Genomic DNA, 26232 nt, shown 5'->3' on the forward strand with positions numbered 1-26232 from the left:
AACGGCAATAGCAAACTCGTCTTCTCTAGAATCCTTTAAAAGATGTTTCTGTTATTAGTGACCCAGAAGAAACATTGATGATTTTCAGAACAAAAAACTTTATTTCTGAAAGGCAAAGTTACCCAGTCTAGAACTGAAAATGTGTAGTGATCATCCGGAAATGTATCTGTTATTAACAAAGGCTCTTTGCTCAAGTGTCTGGGAGAGAGAAAGGAAGTATAAGACATGACTCCTGCCTGAAAGAATTATAGTCTGTTTGGGCAGCAAATGCTTACACTTTTGGAAAGTTAAATAGCACCAGAATTACACTTGATGTGTGTATGTGTGTTGTATGTATATGTGTGTATGTGTGTGTGTGTATATATATACATATATATATATATATATCACTTCACAAAGCATTTTCACATATATTATTTAATTTCATCATATTTGGCATGCAATATGGTTTATTTAGAAAACATTAGAGGTTCCAAAAGACACATCTTCAACTTTCCAAAACTTTGAATTCCTTGTAAAGAGCACTCGTGCAAATCCTTTTCACGTAGAGTTTGGCACCAAGAAAGAATAGGATTCTTGGCCTCTAACCCTTCACTTTTTTGTGCCTCAGACATGTGAGGATCCACAGAGGAGCAAACGAAGAGTGGGGGAGGCACATCATGGCTCTCTTCAGCAGATAGCCTCCATCACTGGGTGACAGTGTGTTCAACAGTGACCAAATTATACTTTGATACAATAGAAGAGATGTTACAAGGCACGCCATGATTCATTATCACCTTAATTATATAGTTTAATTATGACAGAAGTTCAGAGGATGAGGAAACCACTTTAGTTTGTAAAGTTCCATTAAATTGTAAATGCCACAGGGACTGTAAGCGTATCCTGTTTGTTGTTTCATCCCCATGGCGGAGCACACGCCTGTTGTATAGTAGGTGCTCAGAACTTTGTTGATCTGAACTATAGACAGTGGTGATGAGGGCATAAATGCCCTATTCAGGACATAGCATTTGAGGTGAGTCTAAAGGGTGAATCAGATTCTTTAAGGTGTAGGTGTAGAGGAGAGAATTCTAGTAGGATTCGTCAGTCAGCAAATGTTAATAAAGCACCTGCTATGTGTGGGCCCTGATCCATGCACTGGGGATATAGTGGCAGATGAAGTTGTAAAGTCCCTTGGTACTAACACTCTAGTTCGGGAGATATATAGTGAACACATAAACAAATAAGCCCTCATAAAATCGAAAATGTGCTAGAACGACTTGTGGGAGAGAGAATGCTTTTAACCAGGATAGTCCAAACCTTTCAGGCTGAAGGAAGGGCAATGAAAAGGCCTGAGAGAGGTAAATTTAATGTATTTGATAGGGTAGGAGAAAAGTTGACACGACTGGAGTTAATAACTAAAGGGGGATCTGGAAGAAGATGGGGTAAGAGAATTGGCAGGGGCCAGTTCATGCGGAGCTTTATGCACGAGGTGAGGATTTGGGATTTTATTTTGGTTGCAGTGGGAAGCTGAGTTGGAGAAGTATGGGCAGCAGTAGAATACGCGTGGCATAGTTGCAGAAATATAAAGTGGCTTGGCTGGAGGGAAGGTTCAAACAGGGGAGTCGTGCCTGAGAAGGTGGGAGAGAGAGCTGTTTATTTATAGTAGACTGTGAAATTGTTTGAATACCAGCCTTGATAAGTCCAATTCAGGATGGATAAGGAAAAAAAGATGGGAGCAGGAGGAAGCACAGGAAAGGAAATAGGGGGTCAGTGCAAAATGGTAAAATCCTACATAAAGGTATTGGTTGTAGATTTGAAAAGGAAGACGAGGGCACCAAATATAAGAGAGAGCAAATGAAGGGTGTCTGGGGGTGTTTTAACCAATAAACTATCTGGGCTAGGATGAGGGAATTGCCAAAGATACATGTAGAAATTGAGAAATCGGATTTTCTTATTGATGGAATATATTGAGCTATCAAGGAAAATGGTGTTGTCTTATTTCTAATGCTATTTGAAAGCAAATTTAATTCTTGTCCCCAAAGATTAAGTAGAGAAATGTCTATGTTTATAAAAGACTGCCTAAGAAAAGACCAAAACGTAGCTGGCTTACTCCCTGAAGCAAACTTATCTGAAATACTCAGACGTTATGAGAATGTTTTGAAAATTGTGGAAACTTTTTTTAAACCTAAGGAAGTTGGAAACTTTTCTCTGTAAATGTCGACTCCCAGAATGGCCTCCATGAGATAGTTTCCACTCCGGTGTTATTGTTTTAGTTGGCAGTCAGGCGACAGCAGAGATCTGAAGTACAACTACAGCAAAGCCATGTTTTGGAAAGAATTTCCAGAGTGCATGGATCTAAGGTACTGTGGAAATTTTTCACCTTAATGCAGTGAGATCTAGACTACTAGTTCATTTTTTGAAAGTGAGAAACTAAAGCATTCTGCAGGTCCAATGACCTTTCACCTTCAGTAGGAATATGCTGAGAAATGATTATTGAGGGGAAAAAAGGTGGTGAACTTTGGCTTTCTGAGAACCCTCCCCCAGTGTGGTAGCTGAGAATGTCCCTGACAGCCCTCAGAAGGTGGTTATGGATTTCATCACGTCAGTCACAAATCTTATGTCCTGATCGTAACACCTTTATTTAGGTTATCTGTCAGTGCACCTCCCTGGTTGACAGGTAATGAGTTGAGACCCAGAGAGGCCATGTGACTTTCTTGAAATCATGTCATCGCACAACCTGGGAATCCCAGTGCCTCAATGTCTGACCCACAACTAGAAGGTGCTAACAACTTTTATGTATGTTGACCCTTGGGAAAATACACTTTGGAAATTCTCTCTTCTGCATCCTGTCCCTAAGACTGGGGCTTTAAAAACAAGAAACGAAAGCATCTTCACTGGGAAGGTGTTTTTGGTACACACAGTATGAAAAAATTCTAGAGTTAAAATGAGCAGATTTTCGTTAGTCATGGCTTTAGGTTATAAGTGAGGTCTTAATGATCTTGAAAAGTGACTGCATCCTGCTAAGATCAAGAAAATGTTCTATTTTCTATTTACAGGGCCTCACTCACAAGAGCTATGTGACACGTACAGAAGCATTGCTTCTCAAATTCTCCCACTGTGGTTTCCCTAACTTGGAGGGTGATGAACTCAACACAGGGCAGGGGGCAAGTGTGGGATAGTTTGGCTAGTCTGGAATGGTTCAGTTTTTAGATCACATGCTTTATTTTTAAATTCATACACATTTTGTGTTCTCCTCAATGTCATATTACATTTGTTTTAACATTAAAATTATTCAACTTTATTTAACATAGAAAAAAATTAATGTTCCAGGAATATGTGTTTTCTTTAGCCTTCACTTTCACATAACTCTTGGCACCCTGCAGCATTATGCCTGGGGACATATAAACATACACTAGTTCAAGAAACTTGATAATAAAAAATTTCTTCCCCAACTATAGGTTCCTTTTACACAAACTTTTGTTAATTGCAAATAATTTGGTTGGAGGATAATCAGAAGTCAGTAAATCAAGTAATGATTCAGGCATCTCCCTGCCCCCTCCTTAAACGGAATAGTTTGAGAGCCTCTGAGAGTAAGTCAAGTGAACCCACCTGTTAGCAGGCAGCTAATGTGAACATGCTTGTAACTCAAACATTCCATTTACTGCTTAGGTGAAGCCGTTGTTACCATAGTAGTTTTTTTTTTTTTTTAAAGCTCTTATTTTTTTTTTAATATTTTATTTATTTATGACAGATACAGAGAGAGAGAGAGGCAGAGACACAGGCAGAGGGAGAAGCAGGCTCCATGCAACCGGGAGCCCGATGTGGGACTCGATCCCGGGTCTCCAGGATCACGCCCTGGGCCAAAGGCAGGCGCCAACCCACTGCGCCACCCAGGGATCCCACCATAGTAGTTTTGACCAGTATACAGTTTTTCTTCCTATTTTGTTAAATTCACATCTCTAATGAACCATTGGACACTAGAAAGCATAAGGAACAGGAGTGTAAAAATTTGGTTAATAAAAATAATAATGTAACAGTGCTTCAAGACAAATTTTACCCAGTTCACGGATTGTTTTCATTTGATTACTGCTCTTATATAGCACATCAAGATCTTTCTAGGACTTCAAAAACCACAGTTTTATACACAAAGACACACACACAAATATGCACACACCCAATATCCCATTTGCTTTATTAGGAATAAAGACTGTCCATGTTCATAATGTTTTTTTTGCACAGAAGTTCTAAACTTGCTTACCCATTTTACTGCTTGAAACAAAAACGTGAAAATTATTCAGATAAACAAGCTTATTATTTTTTTTAAATTCAGTTAGCCGGGATCCCTGGGTGGCGCAGCGGTTTGGCGCCTGCCTTTGGCCCAGGGCGTGATCCTGGAGACCCGGGATCGAATCCCATGTCGGGCTCCCGGTGCATGGAGCCTGCTTCTCCCTCTGCCTGTGTCTCTGCCTCTCTCTCTCTCTCTGTGTGACTATCATAAATAAATAAAAATTAAAAATAAAAAATAAAAAATAAATTCAGTTAGCCAACATGTGGTACATCGTTAGTTTAGTTTCAGAGGTAGAGGTCAGTGATCCATTAGTTGCATATAACACCCAGTGCTCATCACATCACGTGCCCTCCTTCATGCCCATCACCGAGTTACCCCATCCCCGCCCCCAGCAACCTTCAGTTTGTTTCCTAAAGAGTTTCTCATGGTTTGTCTCCCTCTCTGATTTTTTCCCAGTTTCCCCTCCTTCTATGATCTTCTATACTGTTTCTTATATTCAACATATTTGTTGTTTGTTCTTAGGTTCAAAAATGTAAGTATTTCAAATACCATCTCATGAAAAGTTTTTGGCTATTTCAGGCATTATAATCTCAATATCTATGTGTCTTCCCAACTAAATATGACATAACAATTTTAAATTAGAGAGGGAGACAAACCATGAGAGACTCTTAACAATAGGAAACAAAGGGTTGCTAGAGAGGAGGTGAGTGGGGTAACTGGGTGATGAGCATTCAGGAGGGCACATGTGTGATGAACATTGGTTGTTCTTTGCAACTGATGAATTATTGAACTCTGCATCTCAAACTAACGATGTACTACTATATGTTGGCTAATTGAATTTAAATAAAAAATAAATTAGCACTTTTAATTTAAATAAATAAGTGAGTCACTTACAAAATGGGAAGTTGTTTTCTTAAATGATAAAATGATTAAAAAAAAAAAAAAACCAGGTATGCTTGACCAATAACACTATATAAGTTTCAGCATACAACATAATGATTCAGTATTTTTATATACTGTGAAATGATCACCACAGTAAGTTAAGCCTGGGACACCTGGGTGGTTCAGGGTTTGAGCCAGCTCAGGGCGTGATCCCAGAGTTCTGGGTTTGAGTCCCACATCAGGCTCCTGCAGGGTGCCTGCTTTTCCCTCTACCTCTGTCTCTGCCACTCTCTGTGTGTCTCTAATGAATAAATACATACATAAATCTTAAAAAAAAATAGGTTAAGCCAACATCTATCATTTACGTAGTTACAAATTTTTTTTTCTTGTGATGAAAACTTTTAAGATCTACTTTCTTAACTTTCAAATATACAATATAGTACTACTTACTATAGCCCCCATGCTGTACATTATACCCTCATGACTTATTTTATAACTGGAAGTTGGTACTTTTTAACCACCTTCATCCATTTCACCTACCTCCAGCCACTGCTTCTGGCAACCACCGGTCTCTTCTCTATATCTATGAGCTTGTTGTTGTTTTTTAAAGAGTCCACATATAAGTGAAATCATAAGGTATTCATCTTTCTCCATCTGATGTATTTCACTTAGCATAATACTCTCTAGTGGCAAGATTTCATTCTTTTTTTTTTTTAATTTAATGGCTGAGTAATAGTCCATTGCATGCACACACACTGGGTGTTCCTTATTTATGCATCCATCGACAGACACTTATATTGTTTACTTTGCTACTGAAAATAACGGTGCAGTGAACATGGGGGAACATGTAGCTTTTGGAATTAGTGTTTTTATTTTTTCAATTGAATATCAAGAAGTAGATTTGCTGTGGATCTTATGGTAGTTCAATTTTTAATCTTCTGAGGAACCTCCATACTGTTTTCTACAGTGGCTGCACCAATTTATATTCTCACCAATAATGCACCCAGGCTCCCTTTTCTCTACATCCTCACCAACACCTGTTATTTCTTGTCTTTTTGATATTAGCCATTCTAACAAGAGTGTAGTGATATCTCATTGTGGTTTGGATTTGCATTTCCCTGATGATTGCTGATGGTGAGCATGTTTTCATATACCTGTTGGCCAACTGTATGTCTTCTTTGGAAGAATGTTTTTTTCAGATCTTCTACTTGGTTTTTTAGTTTATTGTTTTTTGTTATGTTTGCTATTGAATTGTATGGGTTCTTCATATATATATATATATATACACACACACACACACATATCATATATATTATCAGATATGTGATTTAAAATATTTTTCCCACTCAGTAAGTTACCTTTTCATTTTGTTGATGATTTTTTGGTAAATATAAATATTACTTATAATGAACTTTTATTTTTTTTATAATGAACTTTTAAATCAGATTTTAATAATGTACTAATGTAGAATGAGATACTTTAAAGTTACTTTATCATGTTATACAAAAGTGACAAAATTAGTTTTTACATTTCTTTCCTTTTCCTAATTTTCTTTTAAATTCTTTTTTAAGATAGTATATTCCTTTGAAAGGAGTTTGTTAGTCAAAAAAGTTGGAAAACACTGGATATTTGTATGGTTAGATAGGTTACCGTCCAAACATAACTTTGTAGATGGGGTTTGGGTGTTTTGTTTTGTTTTGTTTTGTTTTGTTTTGTTTCATCAAATTGTGAGATTCTGAACTCTTGATAGACTCTTTCAGGAAAGCCTCTCTTCTCTATTATATGCCATTTGTGCCTGAACTTTCCCCGAAACTCACTCCCTGGCTTATAATTATACAGTTAGATGTGTAATTGTGTTGTGTGTCTCCCTCACAGGACTGTTTCATGAGGCCAAGGACTATGTGTGTTTTGTTCACCTTAGGCCAAGAACTCATTAGTGGTCCCTCAAAAACTTGGGGAATACCCTACTCCGGTTACCATATTTGCACATTACCTTTTAGACAGGTTATTTATTTTTCAGGTGTTTGCGCTCACATAAGTTATGTTTATCCTGTTAGCTTTAATTTAAGAGGGTATATTCTTACCTGTTTTTAATTTCTTGGGGACACCTTAGAAGTTCTGTGATAGTTAGATCTTTTCTCCAAAAGTAGGCTTCTACTTATTAGACCATACGTCTTAATTTTTAATTTGGGAAACATTATTACTATACCTATATACTATATTTCCATTTGATATTTTTAGTGTCTGTTGAGTGTTTAAGGGAACTTTGATTCATCATACTTCATAAAAGGCACACTAAAATTTTGTATAGATGCTCGCCTGTCAGTATTGGAAACTTACCTGATTGAAGGATTGGACTTTCATTGTTCTAGTGATAGGACTTTATGACTGTAATAGTATGTATTGGATGTAGTCAAGAATTCCAATGAATATTGTTTACAGGTCTTACAGAAAGTGTCCCATTATAGCTCTTTCCTTATATGTCTATTCAGTACTGAGCTTGATGAAAAATCCTATGTCGAGGAGAGGGTTTTCGTGTGTGTGTGTGTGAGAGAGAGAGAGAAGGGTTGGGGTAGTGCTATCTATAATAGAGCGAAAGGGTTTGGTTTATTACCTCATTCAAAAATAGCTGAGTTCAGTGATCCTAACTGCTAAGGTATTTTAAAGCTTTGAGAGAAAATTTGTAAGTCATTCACTGAAAATGCCAGTGTAATGCTGGCCCAGCATTTTTATTTTTAAGCTTTCATCTTCCACAAAGATAGTATTAGGCTATATAAATATATAGTGCTAGGAAGTTGGGGAGGATCAGAAGATTCGTAAGATTAAGCGACAGATATGGGGCAGTCCTGTATATGATATAATAGCACCTGCAACAAAATGGCACTGCACTGCTTCTCTAATACATTTTCCGGAAAGTAGATACAATGTTTCAATCTCATGCATAGTACCCTCTCCCCTGATCTAATTCTGACCTGCCCTAGTTTCTTGAACTAAACCAAATATCCCCCTCCTACCACCAAAAAAGAGCTGATTACTTGATTTAGTGTCTCCCCCCCCCCCCCCCCCCCCCCCCCCGTGAAGGAATTTCTCTTGTGTATAAATGCTCAAGCTGTGAGTCAGTAGTTTTTGGCATTACTTCTCTATTAGCTCCTAGTCAGGAAGTTCAGCCAGGGGTTGGAGTGATTGCTAAACGCTGAGGACTTCCCAAGACCCATTTTTAAGAGTGAACTAATATTGTGACTCCTGGGAACTTCGAAGCTCAGCCTTCTTCACTACCGTAATTCTGAGATTCACACAATTGCCTCTTGTCTTGCAGAATTCCAAGTAACACTTTTGGGTCACATGATTTCTAGGCTAGTAGTATTGTATAGGAAAAGCAAGATTGGTTCCTTATCAGTGTCATGTTCCATTTTACAGCCCATATAACAGTCTAAATCCTGTTTATGTACTGTTCTTTCTGGAATGTTGGTCTTTGGTTCTTTGAGTCATTTCTAGTGAGAATACCTGACAGCTTGTCTCCTCCACCCCTCTCATGCCCTGAGTCTACTGGGAAATTAATCAAGGGCCAGAATTATTTCTGTCCTTAGTCTTTGTAATTGCAAGTGCGGAATTAGGGTTATGAGTCCTCAGAAGCTTTCAGGTTTTAAAACGTGAAGAATCTTGTCGCCATGTCTTCTAGTGAAGTTGTTTATTTAGCATAAATAAACATTTTCCTGTTCTACTTTGTTCCTCTGCCCCTTCCTTCTGAGCTGTTTACTTATAACAGCAAGGAAGGGAAGCACAAGTCACTCTTGGGGGAGTTGGCTGTCAATTTTAGCTGCACTGTGTTACCTTAACAGACATGGTGAACATTGGAACCAGCTGTGGGCTGTGCCTCATATGTTTACATCTGCTTTGCATTGCTCCTTGGTCAGCCAAAAAAGAAGTCAAGGGCATTGCTCTGAAGTGGTGGACCGAATAAGAAAATTTCCTGTTGCAGTCATCCTGAGTTTTAAATTAGTGCCACTTGTTCTTTCCTGTTTCCCCTTAACCACATAGACATACTCTGTTGATGATATACTTACTTTTAGGGAGACAGTATCACTATCCTATAGAGCTCTGGGCTCCTGATCTTGCCCAGAGCAAAGAATTTCAAGTCTCAAAATTGACAGTAAAGCTCTGGTATTTAAACCATCCCTAGAAGACAGACATATGGTTCAAATTAAAGTCTGCTGCTCTGTATTATGAGAAGGGGGATATAAGATACCATTTCAGCCTGCAGACAAATGCTAACCAACCAGGGTGTTGGGGGTTGGAAAGAGACTTAACAAATTACGTTAGGAGCCACTTGTGAGTGGAGAAATAAATGGCCATAGGCCACATGAAGAGAACAGCTCCGCCCATATGGCTTCTGTTGTGTGGGTGTGAGTATCCATCTTAACCAGTTTCTGCTGCTGTTTTCTTCTGTAACTCTTCAGAATATTCATCATTGTAATGTTGAATCTGTAGAGCATAAGTCTTTCCCATTGCCAATAAACAGAGATATAAAGTATCTTTACGGGCATCTTTGTACCTGAGAATTTTCTGAAACTATTACAAAATGTTCATCACGATGCATGTAGTTACCTAATGTGACCATACAGTGTTATAATCTCAGTGACTGTATTACCTATGCTGTACTTTTCATCCCTATAATTTATCTATCTTAAATTGGAAGTTTGTAACTCTTAATCCCCTTCACCTACTTCACCCCTTCCTCTCCTCCCTCCCCAGTTCTTCACATTCATGGGTATGTTTCTCATTTTGTTGTTGTTTGTTCATTTGTTTGTTTTGTGTTTTAGATTCCACCTATGAGTGAAATCATGTATCTTTTTCCTATTTGACTTATTTCACTTAGCATAATACCCTCTGGGTCCATCCGTGTTGTCACGAATGGCAAGATTTCATTCTTTTTTATGGCTGAATAATATTCCACTGTGTGTGTGTGTGTGTTTGTGTGCGCACACGCACACCACATCTTCTTTATCCATTCATCCATTGATGGAGACTTGGGCTGTTTCCATATTTTGGCTATTGTAAATAATGCTGCAGTAAACACAGGGGTGCCTATCTTTTTCAATCAGTGTTTTTGTTTTCTTTGTGTAAATACCCAGAAGTGGCATTACTAGATTGTATGGTTTTTCTATTTTTGGTTTTTTGAGAAGCCTCCATACTGTTTTCCAGAGTTGGCTGTACTGATTTACATTCCCTCAAACAGTGCATAAGAGCTCCCTTTTCTCCACATTCTTGCCAATACTTGTTGTATCTGACTGGTGAAAGATGATATTGTGGTTTTGATATGCATTTCCCTGATGGTTAATGATGTTTGACATCTTTTCATGTGTCTGTTAGCCATCTTATACCTTTTTGGTAGAAAGTGCCTATTTAGGCTCCTGCCCATTTTTAATAGGATTATTTGGGGGTTTTTGGTGTTGAGTTGTATGAATTCATTGTCCATTTTGGATATTAATCCCTTATTGGACATCCACTTTGTCAATGTCTTTTCCTATTTGGTAGGTTGCCTTTTCGTTTTGTTGATGGTTTCCTTTACTCTGCAAAAGTCTTTATGTTTGATATGGTCCCTTTTGCTTTTGTTTCTTTGCTTGGGGAGACATATCCATGAAAATTTTACTAAGGCTATTGTCCTTTAGTTTACTGCTTGTGTCTTCTTTTAGGAGTTTTATGGTTTCAGATCTTATAGATAGGTCTTTATGTAATCCATTTTGAGGGTTTTTGTGTGTGTTTGCATGGTGTAAGAAAGTGGTCCAGTTTCATTCTTTTGCAGGTAGCTGTTCAGTTTCCCTAGCATCATTTATTGAAGAGATGGTCTTTTCCTCATTGTATATTCTTGCTTTCTTCATCATAGGTTAATTGACCATAGAAGTATGGGCTTATTTCTGGACTATCTTCTCTGTTCTATTCATCTTTATAGGGGTTTTTGATTCCAGGACCATACTGTTTTGATTACTATAGCTTTGTAATATAGTTTGATATCTGGGATTGTGATACCTCCAGCTTTGTTCTTCTTTCTCAAGATTGCTTTGACTGTTCAGGGTCTTTTGTGGTTCCATACAAATTTTAGGATTTTTTTCTTCTAGTTCTATGAAAAATCCTATTGATATTTTGACAGGGATTATACTGAATCTGTAGATTGCTTGGGTAGTATGGGCATTTTAACAGTATTAATTCTTTCAGCCAATTAGCATGATATATCTTTCCATTTATTTTTGTCTTCTTCTATTTCTTTCATTATTGTCTTACAGTTTTCAGAGTACAGAAGTTCCATCTCAGTTAAATTTGTTCCTAAGTATTTTATTCTGTTTGATGCAACTGTATATGGGACTGTTTTCTTAATTTCTCTTTCTGCTATTATTAGTGTAGAGAAACACAATGGATTTCTCTATGTTGATTTTGTATCCTGCAGCTTTCCTGAATTCATTTATTAATTCGAATAGTTTAGTGGAGTCTTAAGGGTTTTCTATTTAGAGTATCATGTTATCCAAATAGCACCAGTTTCACTTATTCCTTACCAATTTGAATGCCTCTTATTACTTTTTCTTGTCTGGTTGCTGTGGTTAGGATTTTCAGTACTTTGATGAATAAAAGTGGTGAGAGTGGGCATCCTTGTGACATTCCTGATCTTAGAAGAAAAGCATTCAGCTTATCACTATTGAATATGATGTTAGCTGTGGATTAGTTATAGATCCCCTTTATTATGTTAAGATATACTCCTTCTATACTGGGTTTGTTGAGAGTTTTATAATGAATGGATGTTGACTTTCGTCCAGTTCTTTTTCTGTACCTATTAAGATGATCGTAGGATTTTTTAACCTACATTTTGTTAATGTCGTATATAGTGTTGGTTGATTTGTATATATTAAACTATCCTTGCATCCCTGGGATGAATCCCACTAGATTATGGTGAACGATCCTTTTAATGTATTTTTCAATACATTTTGCTAATATTTTGTTGAGAATTTTTGCATCTATGTTCATCAGGTACATTGGCCTGTAGTTTTCTTATTTTGTAGTGTCACTTTCTGGTTTTGGTATCAAGGTGATGCTGATAGAATGAATTCAGAAGCATTGCTTCCTCTGCTATTTTATGAAACCTTTGAGAAGAATAGGTATTAACTTATCTTTAAATGTTTTGTAGAATTCATCTGTGAAGCCATCTGGTCCTGGACTTTTTGTTTATTGAGAGTTTTTGATTACTGATTCAATTTAGTTACTAGTAGTTGATCTGCTCATATGTTTTCATTTCTTCCTGGCTCATTCGTGGAAGATTGTATGTTTCTGCTAATTTATTCATTTATTATAGGTTGTCTAATTTGTTTGCATGTAATTTTTTGTAGTAGTCTCTTTTAAGCTTATATTTCTGTGGTGTTGGTGGTTACTTCTGTTTCATTTCTGAAATTATTTGAGTCTTCTTTTTCTTGATTTGTCTGTCTAAAGTTTCATCAATTTTATCTTTTCAAAGAAGCAGCTCTTATTTTCATTGATCTTTTCTATATATATATTTTTTGTCTCTATTTCATTTATTTCTGCTGTGATCTTTGTTATTTCCTTCCTTCTACTAAATTGGGTTTTGTGTGTTCTTATTCTTTTAGGTATAAAGTTAGACTGTTTACTTGAGATTTTTCTTGATTCTTGAGTTAGGCCTGTATCTCTCTAAAATTTCCTCTCATAAGTCCTTTTGCTGTGTCCTAAAGATTTTGATCCCATGTGTTTCCATTTTCATTTGTCTCCGGGCATTGTTTTATTTCCCCTTTGATTTCCTTGTTGACCCATTGGCTGTTCAGGAGCATGTTTTTGCCTCCATGTATTTTTGTTTCTTCCGGTTCTTCTCTTGTTATTGATTTCTGCTTTTATACTCTTGTGATTGGAAAAGATGTTTGATATGATTTCAGTCTTCTTAAATTTATTGAGACTTGTTTTGTGGCCTAACATGGGATCTGTCCTGGTCAATGTTTTATGTACACTTGAAAAAAATGGAGCACAGAAATTCTTCATAGGGCTTCAGTCCTTTCTTCAATGTCATAAGTGCACTTTGAAACCACAGAGTGTATATACTTAACTTTTTGAATATACGTTGACTTTATTCTCTTCTTTGCCTTAAGTTTCTGAAGTTTTTTATTCTTGTATTTTACTTATATTGAAGTTGCTCCCTCTTTTGTGTTTTCCTGTACGTTGGACCAGTGTCTGGTCTGGTAGTGTTCTTCTCCCTGAGCCATGTGAGCCAAACTTGAGCTTATGATAGTGTAGTTTATTTTATTTGTGTCCCTGAATTAGATTGATCCCAGGTTGACATGTGCTGGGGGAATACTCGAGTGTTCCTTAGGATGATGTTAGTTCTAGAAAGCTAAAAAAAGATAATTACTGAATACAAAGTGACTGTAGTTTTTTTGTTTGTTTGTTTGTTTTTATTTATTTATGATAGTCATAGAGAGAGAGAGAGAGAGAGAGGCAGAGACACAGGCAGAGGGAGAAGCAGGCTCCATGCACCGGGAGCCCGATGTGGGATTCGATCCCGGGTCTCCAGGATCGCGCCCTGGGCCAAAGGCAGGCGCCAAACCGCTGCACCACCCAGGGATCCCCCAAAGTGACTGTAGTTTTAAAGAAATTGTTAGGCTCTGTCTATTCTTTGGCTTGTGACTTAAAGTATTTGATAATCAAAAGGTTATGATCAGAAAATAAAATATGTTTTAAAGTTAGGGGAGAGTTAAGATTAATTAACTGAAATATTCAGCAAAATTATGTCAACTCTCAGTTATACAGTTTTGTCTATTTGTTTTATTATCTGGGTTTTTTTTTCCCCCTTCCCTCCTCTTCCTTCTGGCCATCCAAGTTTTTTTTTGGTTTGCTAGTTTTATTAAGCCCGTTTACCTTAGGTTGAGCATATTAAAGGAAAAGAAGGGAGATCTAAATCTCCTCAGTGTTGGTTTTTTTTTTTTTCGTTAGTAGCTCTTGTTAAATTAGGGAAGACAGTAACATAGAAAAAAATGAATTTTTAAATTATTTATAAGTGATGTGTCTTCGTCCATTCTGGCTGCCGTAACAAAATACCACAGCCTGGGTAGCATATGAATAACAGAAATTTATCGCTCACGGTTCTGAAGTGATTATGTAGATCATTAAAATATTTACTCCTTTTAAGTTATATTTGACTACAGCTGTAAACTTTATCATTATATGTAAAGTCTTCATAGTTTACTCTTCTTCAACAACAATTTCAGTGAGTTCTCTGTTTTAGCAAGTAGCTCCGTTCCTGGCCTCTTGACAGTTCACAAAGAGCTGCTGTGAATTCTCAAGCATGTATGTCCTTTTTTATCCTTTTCTCTCTTTTCCTCTTTTTGTCCCTCCCTCTCTGTTCTTGATTAATCAGTGAATCATTTGTAAAACACTGAGTGCCATGTCTCCTCCCAGCACTGTTCTAGGAGGCAAGAAATCAGCGGTGAGAGAAACAGCTTCATCTCTGCTCTTCTGAGCCCTGATGATAATGGAGCTTAGATCCCAGTGAAATTGCCCTGGATGGCAGGAAATAGAAGTAAGGGAGAAAAAGGATCCTATTATTTTCTCATTTTTTTCTCTATTATTTTCTTTTTTATTATGAAATGCTGCATAAATACTCAGAATTGTGCATTAGCCATATACATATACTTAAATGAAAGTGTACTATAAAGCAAATACCTGTGCAATTACCATTTGGATCAAGAATTAGATCATTTCATCAGCCCAGACTGTGCCTCCCAATCCCAACCTCATCCTTGCTCTAAAATGCAATCACTGTCTTGATTTTTGTGTTTTCCACTTGTATAATGCTTCCCTCAGGACTGTTGCTCCTCGGGGTGCCATATTTATTGGATATAATGTGCAGTGGGGCAACCTTCATATAATTTGTTCTTGAACTATGTATGAATGGAATCATACCAAATATATTATTTTGCGTCTTACTTCACACACTGTGTTTACAAGATTTATCCATGTTTTTATAGCTGTGATTTAGTCACTTTTTTTTCTTTATTGTATTTTATGAGATGAATATACCACAAGTCATTTTTTCCATCATATCCATGATGTATATTTGGAGTTTAGAGCTCTTACCAATAGTTGCATTGAATGTTCTTAAACATTTATCCTTGTTTTACTCCTAAACATTTAAGAGTATAAATGGAGGAGTAAAGTTGCTGGGTTGTACATCGTATCTGTCTCCAGCTTTTACTTGTAATGCAAAACCAGTGTTGCATGTGCCTGAGCGTTTCCATTCCTGCACCCCCTCACCGGTGCTGGCTGCTACTCCACTTTACAAGTTTTGCAGTCTGGTGAGTGTGTGAGTGTGGTTTTAGTGTTTTTATTTTTCTCTCTAATAACAAGGTTGAACTCTTTCCCACATCTTTTGACCTTTTTTGTGATGTGTGCATAAATAAGTCTTCTACCCGTTTTTCTGGTGGGTTGTCTTACTGATTTATAGATGTTTTTGTTTCACTAGTAAGGATGTGAGTCTTTTGTTGTAGTGTTACTAATGTTTTCTTTCATTTTGTGGCTTCTCATTTTACTCTTTTTTTAATTTTTTTTTCATTTTACTCTTTTTTGTTAAGATTTTATTTATTTATTTGAGAGAGAGTGTGAGTGCACAAGTGGGGAAAGGGGCAGAGGGAGAGGGAGAAGGAGAGAAAATCCCAGGCAGACTCTGCGCTGAACATGGAGCCTGATTCAGGACTCGATCTTAGGACCCTGAGATCACAACCTGAACCAAAACCAGGAGTCAGACGCTTAACAAACTGAGCCACCAAGGCGCCCTTCTCATTTTACTCTTTTTAAAACGTCTTTCAGTGAATAGATATTTTAGTATAATTTTTATGTAACCAAATTTACCACTTTTTCCTTTATGATGAGTACTTTTTGTTTCTTAAGAAATCCTTCCAGGGCAGCCTGGGTGGCTCAGCGGTTTAGTGCCGCCTCCAGCCTAGGGCGTGATCCTGGAGACCTGGGATCGACTCCCACATCGGGCCCCCTGCATGGAACCTGCTTCTCCCTCTGCCTGTGCCTCTGCCTTTCTTTCTCTCTCTCTCTCTCTCTCTCTCTCTCTCTCTGTCTCTGTCTCTCGTGAATAAATAAATAAAATCTTTAAAAAAAAAATCCTTCCATCGCCTGAGGCTATAAAGATATTCACCTTTATTATTTTATAACACTGTAGTAGTTTTACCTTTTGCACTGAGTCTGTGATCCACCTGGAATTGATTTGAGTATATAATGTGAGGAAGGTGTCCTATTTAATTTTTTTTCATATGGAAAACCAGCTGTTCCTGTGCCATGTATTGAAAAATCCAGCCTTTTCTCAGTGATATGTAACTTCTTTCCAGTGTACTGTTTTTAAAGAAACATGCAGTATGCCTCAAGCATTTTATGACTTTGGGAATTACATAAGCAGAGTTAAAGGGTTGAGAGTGAAGAATAAAATGAAAAACAATGTAATAACTAAGGAATTTGGAAATGTAAAAATAGTTATGGGTGTACATTTATCTCAATATAAACATACACAAGATGCTGAAAATATAGTGTGGGTGTGGGCTTTGAGGGCATCCAGGCTGGCATTAGGGGCTTGGTTTCATTAATGGGAATTTTTTTTTAACTTCAAATTTGGGGGGATCCCTGGGTGGCGCAGCGGTTTGGCGCCTGCCTTTGGCCCAGGGCGTGATCCTGGAGACCCGGGATCGAATCCCACGTTGGGCTCCCGGTGCATGGAGCCTGCTTCTCCCTCTGCCTGTGTCTCTGCCTCTCTCTCTCTCTCTCTCTCTCTCTCTCTCTCTCTCTCTCTCTCTGACTATCATAAATAAATAACAAATTTTTTTAAAAAAACTTCAAATTTGGGCATGTTACTTAACAAACCTCACTTTCTCGGACATAAAACAAAAATAATGCTCATCTTAATGAAGTAATAAATACGTGGCAGTCACACAGCACTTGACAGAGGGTCCTTTACAAAACTTCTCCTTCCTTTGTCCTATATAATTGAGAGTGCCGCATAAATGGGAAAAGTGCTCTGAGAGAAACCAGGCCAGTCCAGTTCTAGGTTTTCCCAGATACCAGACTCTTTCCAGGGTTATGCCACTCAGCTGCATGGCCAGGTGGCTCCTTTCTAGGTACCCTGACTGAACTGATAATTGAGAACTGTTGTTTATTACTTGTCCTCAGACATGGTCAGAAATACCTTATTGTGCTCCCAGTATGAAGTCTAGGTAATTGAGAATGAATCTGGATTATGTCTGTAGCCCAGTCCTACAATGTAGCATTTCATTAAGACAAACTGACAAATAGAAATTCTGAGGGGGAATGATCCCATTTCTAATCTTGAGTAATTATGTCACCCTACTTTTCCCCAAGACGCAGGTCACAATTACTTGGGTAACATTATATTTCACTATAGACCACCTTTCCTTCTTTGATGTGCTTTTCTCCTGTTTCAGCTTCTTTGTTGTAATGATCTTTCTGTTTGCTTTTGGCTGCATCTTCTTTCTCTTCCTGCACCTAGAGAGCAGGAAGTACTTTGGGGTGCATTCTAAGCCTTAATTCCCAGCCATCCTTTTTTCTACACTTATTCTTTTAAAAAAAAATGCTTATCCATTCAATACTATGACTCAGTTCCTCAGAACATGTCAACTTGAATTTCTTCTCACCTCCTTTAACTCAAGATATAACAAAAATATTTTTTTTCTTCCCAAACCAACTACTACTCTCTAGGCTTTCATGTAGCCAGACGTGCATGGTCATGCTCTCTACTTTCCCCTCCTTTTTACCTCATGTGTTCAGCTTGTCTTAGTACTGTCCAGTCTTTTTTCAAAGTATTTTTTGAAAATACTTGTTCTTTATCACAGGCCTTCCTCTTCACCTCACATCTTATCTAGTCTTGATTTCAGGTTAATTTTACTGTATCACCTGTTCTCTCTAAAAGTTCCATTGACTCCTCATTGCCAGTAAGAGTGGTCTTCAAACTTCTGCAGAAAGAATTATGTTTTGTTTGTTTACATTCAGATGTCTAAATTATTTCCAGGAGATCCAGTAAGGCTGAAGCGAGGTTTGTGGATCCCTCTACATTTTCTAAAACTGTATTGGTGATTCTGATTTGCAGAGAGGATGAAAATCAGTGGTTAGGAAAGGACAAGGGAATGGGACAGGTGGTGCTTTTGATTCGATGTAAGTAATTATCAGGATTATATTTTTGTATTTGGGTGGTAGATTCACTGGTGTTCATTGCATTAATAAAACTAACTATTTATAAAAGAAAACACAGGGATGAATCTTCACAACTATGGGTTAGGCATGGTTTCTTAGATATGACACCATGAGCATAAGTGACCTTAGAAAAAGCTAGGTAAAGTGGAGTTCATCCAAATTAAAAACTTTTGTGCCATCAAAGGACACAATAAAGAGAGTGGGGGGGGGGAATTCCATAGAATGGGAGAAAATACTTGCAAATCATATCAATGAACTTGCATCCAGGGAATATAAAGAACTCTTACAGCTCAATAGTGAAAAAACAACCCAACCTAACAATGGGCAGAGGACTTGGGTAGACATTTGTCCAAAGAAGATATACCAGTGATCAATAAGTACATGAAACAATGCTCAACATTATTAGCCAATAGGGAAATACAAACCAAAATCATAGTGAGATACCATATACCCCTGTAGGATGACTGTAATTAAAAAGAAAAATGGCAGTAACAAGTATTGGCAAGGATGTGGAGAAGTTGGAATAGTGGTACATTGGTAGGAATGCAAAGTGTGGCAGCCACTTTGGATGAAAGTTTGGTCAATTCCTCAAAAATTTAAACATGGAGTTACCATACCATATGACCTAGCGATTCCATTCCTAGATATATAGATAGAGAGATAGGGATAGATACACCCTAAGAAGTGAAAACATACACTCACAAAAAACATACAAGAATGCTCATAGTAGCATTATTCATAATACTAAAAAGTAGAACTAACTTGAATGTCTGTCAGCTGGTGAGTGGATAAATAAAATGTGGTATAACCGTATCATGGAATATTATTTAGTGGTAAAGAGAAGAACAAAGTACTGGATTGATATATGCTAGCTACAACATGGATGAGCTTTGAAAACATTATGCTAAGGAAAAGAAGCCAGACACAAAGTCTACATATTGTAGGAAATATCCAGAATAAGCAAGTTCACAGAGACAGAAAGTTAATTACTGATGGCCTGGGGCTGAGCTCAGCAGTGGGAGAGTTGGGGGGGGGGGGGCGGATTGGGGGCTGACTGCTGATGGGCATAGGGTTTCTTTTTAGGGTGATGAAAATGTTCTAAACTTGATTGAGGTAATGGTTGTACAACTATGAATATATTAAAAGCCACTGAACAGTACACTTTTAAGTGGGTGAATTTTATGGAATGTGACATTTATCTCAGTAAGGATAGTGAACAAAAATCTGAGTAGAAACAGGCCACATGTGGAGCAAGGATGAGACTGTGTCCCCACCTGCCCCATGCTGCCTCCAAAACAACCCAGCAGTAGGGAGTTACTTCCCAAAACTACCAACAGAACCCAAAGTAGACTGGTTTGAGTTTTAACTGCTTTCATTTTTTTTCCCTCCAGTCTTTTTAAAATGTGTAGCAAAATGCCCCTCCTAGGTAAGCAGCTAAGAGGATAAAGAGGAGGTATTCTTCCCATTTCCGTTAGCCAGTCCCTGGAGTGTAGATTAAAAGGAACTAGATTCTCAAAATGAGTTCCAGATTTAGTATGTGAATGACTTGAGGTTTCTCCCACATCAGTAACTTAAATCTTCAGAAAGTAAGTTATGTTATAGGTGGATGGACAATGAGCCAGCCAGAGTTGTAACTTACAAGCCGCACAGCAGTATTGAAGACGGATGTGAAATACTTGTGAGGAGGTTCCAGTAGGGAAGATAGGACAGCCGTCTGCTGTCGGTGAAACTGTGAATTTATAGTGATGTGTGCATTGGACAAGGAGGGTGGGTCACACTCTGTTAGGTTTGATACATTAAAGAATGAATTGAGATACCCCAGGATCATTCATTGGAGGAAGCTGGCTTTAACGGGAAAAAATAAAGTCACAGCAGGCAAGGAGAGGCAGATTTTGCTTAAATGTGCAGTTACGGGTGGCAACAACATGTGAAGTGGTTACAGGAGACCCCTTGACTGGTTTACAAGACTAGAGAATTTTTTGGTTGTAATAGGAAATAAGAGCAAGCAGGGCGGGGGCAGGGGGGGAGGTTGTTGTTGAATATTACTAAAATCTTGCTGTTGGTCATCAGTCCAGCTGTTGAAGCCACCGCTCTGGTTGTAACACACTGTTGAAGCAGGTGCATCCCCAGATGCGGATCCCTGTAGTTGTCAGGCCTGATCATATCATTCATTGTTGCGTGCTCATTTCTCATACCAGCACCTCTAAGCTTATAGCCACCACTAACGATGGTTCCCTTTGAGATTGTTTCCTTTGTAAAGACTTCCTGTTTGGCAGATAGAATAAACACACTCATGCCATTAAGTTTGTGCCTTCCCCTCCGCAGCAGAGTAAATGGGTAAAAAGGTTACTGATTGTAGATCATCCATGGTTCAAAATGAGAAATGTCCTGTATATTTTAAGCTGCTTTTTAGGAAAATTTAAAACCTTATGCTTTTAATTAATTGGTTGCCCTATTGTGTTCTCCATTCAAAATACAAAATACTCCACGTTTCTCTCTTCTGGATTTGCTTACCGGTCACACCAACGTCAAGGTGCATCCGTTATCACAGACAGTATCTGCACGTCTCTTCCACGTGGTGCAGAGGAAGGCCAGCCATGGAAAAGGATCTGTGAAGTCTACAAGCCAATTATAATAAAACAAAATAATTACGGATCCTCTTTCTAAAAAATTCCCAAAGACATCTGCTTTGCTGAATCTCATTTGTTAGGATTTTTAACAACCTATCCTCACTCTTGCAAGCAAAATCTTAACAGGGTTCAGTGCACACAGACTTTAGTAAATTAAAGTTACTGGCTTTTAAAAATTGGTGGAGCTTTAAATGCAGTTGCATTCATAGTGAACATTTACTAAGTACCTATTGTGTTTAAACTCTGTTATACTGGGTAATCTGAGAGAGTCGGAGATGAATAAGGCATTCTTAAGGAACTAGAAAGAGTGTGTATTTCAGGGGCTAGAAGAATAGGATATGTATATGTGGAAATAACCAAAATAAGGGAGAAATACAAGGTAATGGGGGGTACAGAGAGAGGCTATCAGGAGATCAGGGAAGACTTGACAGAAGAGGCATTTATTTCCTGTTGATGAAAGGATATTCAATTTCTTATAGAAGTAGCTGTAAATGTTTCTAATAATGGCCCTGACCTCTAAGCCCCTTGTGATCATGACGTTAATTTTAGAACTGTAGGCAGGAGGGCTAAGAGGTAGAGGCTCTAGTGGCTGGCCGGCTGCCGTTATAAGGATGAGAGGGCTCCAGGAGCCAGAAAGTCACAGGGTCAGCCAAGGGATTTTCTTGCCATTTCAGTCAGTGACCCTTTCTTGAGTCCTGGCTCTATATGAGAGCACTGTGTGAAAACAGTGAGTACTGCTGTACTCCTCCCGTTTACTTACTAGTGGGGCTAAGCACACAACACAACTAAGTGTAAGATACGACAGAGTATTTGGGGTATAGAGGTATAATGAAAGGGCTACGGAAGCACAGAGGAGGAAGCCATTGACATAGCCTTTTGTGGTGGAAATCAGTTAAGGCTTCATACAGGAAGTAATATTTGACTGGACCTTGGAAATGAGCGATCTTTCAAATGTGGGAAAGAAAGGAAAAGGCATGGCACAGAGAGGAAGCAGCCAAAGGCAGGCATGTGAGCAGAGGATGGAGCAGGCTAGCAATGCTGAAGGGCGGGAGAAGTTGGACAGATGGGTGGGCTGGGCCCAGAGGAGCTGAAGGACATGGCTCAGAGGGTTACACTGTTCTCTGAGCAGGTGGGAGCCACCTGTATTTTTGAGTGAGGAGTTAACGCAACATGATTTGCGTGACTGTCCCCGCTGTGAATGGGTGGCCTAGAGAGAAATGAATTGGAGGTAGTGAGCTATGCATGAGCCTTGGTCGCAGAGAACATGAGTATGAGCTGAGGTGTAAGGAGTGGAAATAAAAGGAAGGAAATGGATTTGGGACACACTGAACAGGGTAGAGGCAGAAAAAGTTTTATTACCAGTTTTGGAATGGGAAATAAGAGGGAGCAGGGAAACGCCAGTGCTCCCAGATGGTGAGTTTGAGCTCTTTCTTCCCAGGTAAATATTAGAAGTTCATATCAGGAGTGGAGCCAGGACCAGAGATAGCAATTTGGAGAATTATTACCAAACAAATGATAATGGAAGCTATGGGAACAGAAGAGTCAGCCTTAGAACAAGGAGAGAGAGAGGCAAAATCGGCACAGAACTTGCAAGAAAATACGTAATGTAGAAGAAAGAAGGGAGCAAAGCAAATAGCAGATAGAGACAGAGTTGTCTTTTTTTTGAATTTGTTTTTACTGAAGTTTGATTTGCCAACATATAGTGTAACACCCAGTGCTCATCCCGTCAAGTGCCCTCCTCAGTGCCGGTCACCCAGTTACCCACCCCCCACTTCCCCTTTTGTAGCCCTTTGTTCTCATGGTAGGAGTCTCTCGTGGTTTGTCTCCCTCTCTAATTTTTCCCACTCAGTTCCCCTCCTTTCCCTTATATTATAATCAAGGGGCGTAAAACTAGGAAGGGGAGAGTAGGGAGTCACTCTGCATTTTCAGGCACCATGACTGCCGGGAATGTGGTAGGCCTGGGGCAGGAGGGAGCTGGCCTCCGGACGAGTTGTGAGTTGTTAGTGTAAATACTTACATACATGAAAGTATTCAGAAGTCTACAACTCTCTGTCCCTTCGGCCTGCCATCCTTGCTCATTTTCTGAGCATTCCTCTCCACACCTTACCTCTCCTGTTGCCCATCGGTTCTCTCTTAAAACAGCAAGAAGGGAAGAAAAGTAGGGGGGTAGTTGAAGCACAAAGGGACTTGGAGTTAAATGTAGATGCTCTTGTTTCAGTGTGTAATTAAGTCGCCTATCCTTTCCTTCGAAAAAGCCACCTTCATGATAATAACACGACTTTATCTAAATTTTCAAGTCGCTGTGTCTCCCATGGTCATAAATGGGTTTGTCATAGGAAACAAAAATGATAGGAAAATTCTGGGTCCAGATGAGTGGGCTTACATGTAGTTACTGACTCTGACACGATCTTAACATCACTACCCAAAGTCACTTCTGTTCTGAAAGGAACAGGCTCACTTGGCTCACCCGGCAGAGGTTCCCAAAGGGAGTGGTATTGGTTCTGCTGACATAACCCCATTACTCGTACTTTTTTTTTTTAAATTTTTATTTATTTATGATAGTCACAGAGAGAGAGAAAGAGAGAGAGAGAGGCAGAGGGAGAAGCAGGCTCCATGCTCCGGGAGCCTGACGTGTGATTCGATCCCGGGTCTCCAGGATCGCGCCCTGGGCCAAAGGCAGGCACCAAACCGCCGTGCCACCCAGGGATCCCTCATTACTCGTACTTTTAGTTAACCAGGGATCTTCTGTGTTCCAGGTCACCTTTGTCTCCCTCTCACTATTATGTTCAGTTCAAGTGGCTGCTTGTAGAGTTTCCAAATGTTTTTTTTCACATTTGATACTCAAATGTAACGATCCAGAGCCTTTATTTGGTGACTAGAAGCTAGTAACATGAGTTGTGTGTGTTGTCTTTCTAGATTTTGGCTTCAGTAACCTGTTCACTCCCGGGCAGCCACTGAAGACCTGGTGTGGTAGCCCTCCCTACGCTGCACCCGAACTTTTTGAAGGAAAGGAATATGATGGGCCCAAGGTGGACATCTGGGTATGTACTGTCTTCTCTTAGCCCCCACTGGGTGTTTATCCTGCGCTGGTAACAGCTGCCTTCACCCTGGGTGACACCAAATGCTGCATGCACTTTGAGACCTTGACTTCCTGTTCTTTGAATTCCCGATTCCATGTGCAAAGCCTTTCCTCCAGCTCTTTTCTTTTGGACTGAGCCACAGATTTCAGACTTCCCCCTTTTGCATCTGCAAAACAAGCCCAAGAGCAAGCTTGGATGGGTGCCCTGGCCAAGAACAGAGATTCTTTCTGTTGTTGCCACTTGCCTTCTCCCTAGAGGATGAGTACTGAGAGAAATTCTAGATACGTGGCCCAAAATTAATGTTGAGAAGCAAAGAAGAATGTCAGCTATCCTAAAGCTGATTGGCCTTGACAATGCCCCATATTATTTCTGATCAAGAAAGAAGAAAAAGCATGTTCCATTATCTTGTGCGTGACTCACTATTGTCTTCATACACACACTGTAATGGCCTCTCGTTTCCTCCGATGCGATTAATCGTATGTGCTCTCTGTTTGGGACACAGAGCCTTGGAGTCGTCCTCTACGTGCTTGTGTGTGGTGCCCTGCCGTTTGATGGGAGCACACTGCAGAACCTGCGGGCCCGGGTGTTGAGTGGGAAGTTCCGCATCCCATTTTTTATGTCCACAGGTAAGGGAGTGACCAGCACCTCGCAGTGACTGGGTTTATAGGAGTTAGACATGCTGACTTACTGTGGGGATCGAGTCATGGAGCACAAACAGCCCACGTAACAACCTTTCTTACCCCAGTTTGCTGTATTGGTGCCTCCAGAAGCAAGGATCTCTAGGAACATAGTGTACAGGCTGTTGCGTCAGGGGGCCCAGTCTGAGGTGGCCTGAGTTTGGCGCCGAGCTCTGCATGTAGCTACTTGTGTTGTGTGGCCAGTTGCCAAGTCTGTCTGAGCTTTAGTTACCTTATCTGTGAATGGCCTGTAGTTTTTTGTGAGGCTATTACTCTGAAGACTCCATTAAATATTCCATGGAGAGAGTCAACAGCCCATCATAGAGTTGCAAGGCAATAAATATTCCTGTTCCACCCTGTCTTTGGCCCCTTTCCCACCCTTTCTCACAATAATATCTCCACGTACTGGGGCCCTGCGGAGATGAGCGGTAAATGCCCAGGATGGAGGCAGGCTTTGCACCTCACTCTTGCTGCTACATTTCCTACTTCCATGACATTTATCCCCCAGACTCAAAGAAAAAAGTATTTTTTAAATGAGTGAGTGGTGGGGTAGTAAGTGGCTCTTGGAAAGAGGTAACACTCTAGACAGACACCAAATACACAGAACCTCTAGTGTTTCATCACCTTTTCTATGCACGTGAGAAAGGAGCAGCTTAGAGACCATGCAGTGAGCACCCTCATTCATTTCGCTTAACCACATTTTCAATTTAAGGAATGGCACACAGAGTGTATGGCCCATGTTGGCAACACAGCATAAGCACATTGCATTTTAGAGTGAATAGAAGACCCTTTTTCTAGATTTGCTTCAAGTCTCCTTAGAATTAATGGCTTAATAGAGTGTCTGATAATGATGAGTGAAAATGAAAAGTAAAAAAAAAATTAAAAAAATTAAAAAAATAAGAAAATGAAAAGTAAAATAGAGAAGATGGTCAGGGCTGGTGGGTGGGAGAGTATTTGCAAAGGTACAGCCAGGGAACCCCTTTACTGCAAAAGCGACATGTGAGCACAGACATAGAGAAGGTGAGAGAAGGAGCCACACAGCCTAAGGATGAGCTCTCCAGCTTGGGAGGAGCGGCCAGTGCAAAGATCCCTGGGAGGGAGTGTGCTGGAGTGTTTAAGGAGCAGGCCAGGGGCCTCTGGGCATGAAAGAGGTGATGGGTCAAGAGAGATAAGGTCAGAGAGGTGAGAGAGAGCTTGCTTTTAGGGCCCATTCAATGCAAAGACCTGAGTTTTTACCATGAGCCAAATGCCAAGGATCAGAGGGCATTGACAGAAGAATGATATCATAATCTGACTTTTGTTTTTTTCCTAACTTTTATTATCAAAATTTTCAAACACACACAAAAAGTCAAAAACATTTGACTTTGAATTTTGGTGGTTGTGTTTTATTTTGTTTTTTTAAATCACTTTGGCGGGGGATCCCTGGGTGGCTCAGCGGTTTGGCG

The 26232-nt window shown here is 39.3% G+C and overlaps 1 protein-coding gene across 10 annotated transcripts in view; it reads left to right on the forward strand.

Moving 5' to 3' along the window:
- The window catches only part of SIK3 (SIK family kinase 3), a 243025-nt gene that overhangs the window by 168003 nt on the left and 48790 nt on the right, over window positions 1-26232 (forward strand). For all 10 annotated transcript variants that reach the window (XM_025465406.3, XM_025465408.3, XM_025465410.3 and 7 more), the window contains exons 5-6: window positions 23947-24071; window positions 24613-24736. In XM_025465406.3, the coding sequence (XP_025321191.3) occupies window positions 23947-24071; window positions 24613-24736 (249 nt within the window). The remainder of the gene's footprint in view (window positions 1-23946; window positions 24072-24612; window positions 24737-26232) is intronic.

Source organism: Canis lupus, chromosome 5 (assembly GCF_003254725.2).
Source record: "Canis lupus dingo isolate Sandy chromosome 5, ASM325472v2, whole genome shotgun sequence".
In the NCBI taxonomy this organism is placed as follows: Eukaryota; Metazoa; Chordata; class Mammalia; order Carnivora; family Canidae; genus Canis; species Canis lupus.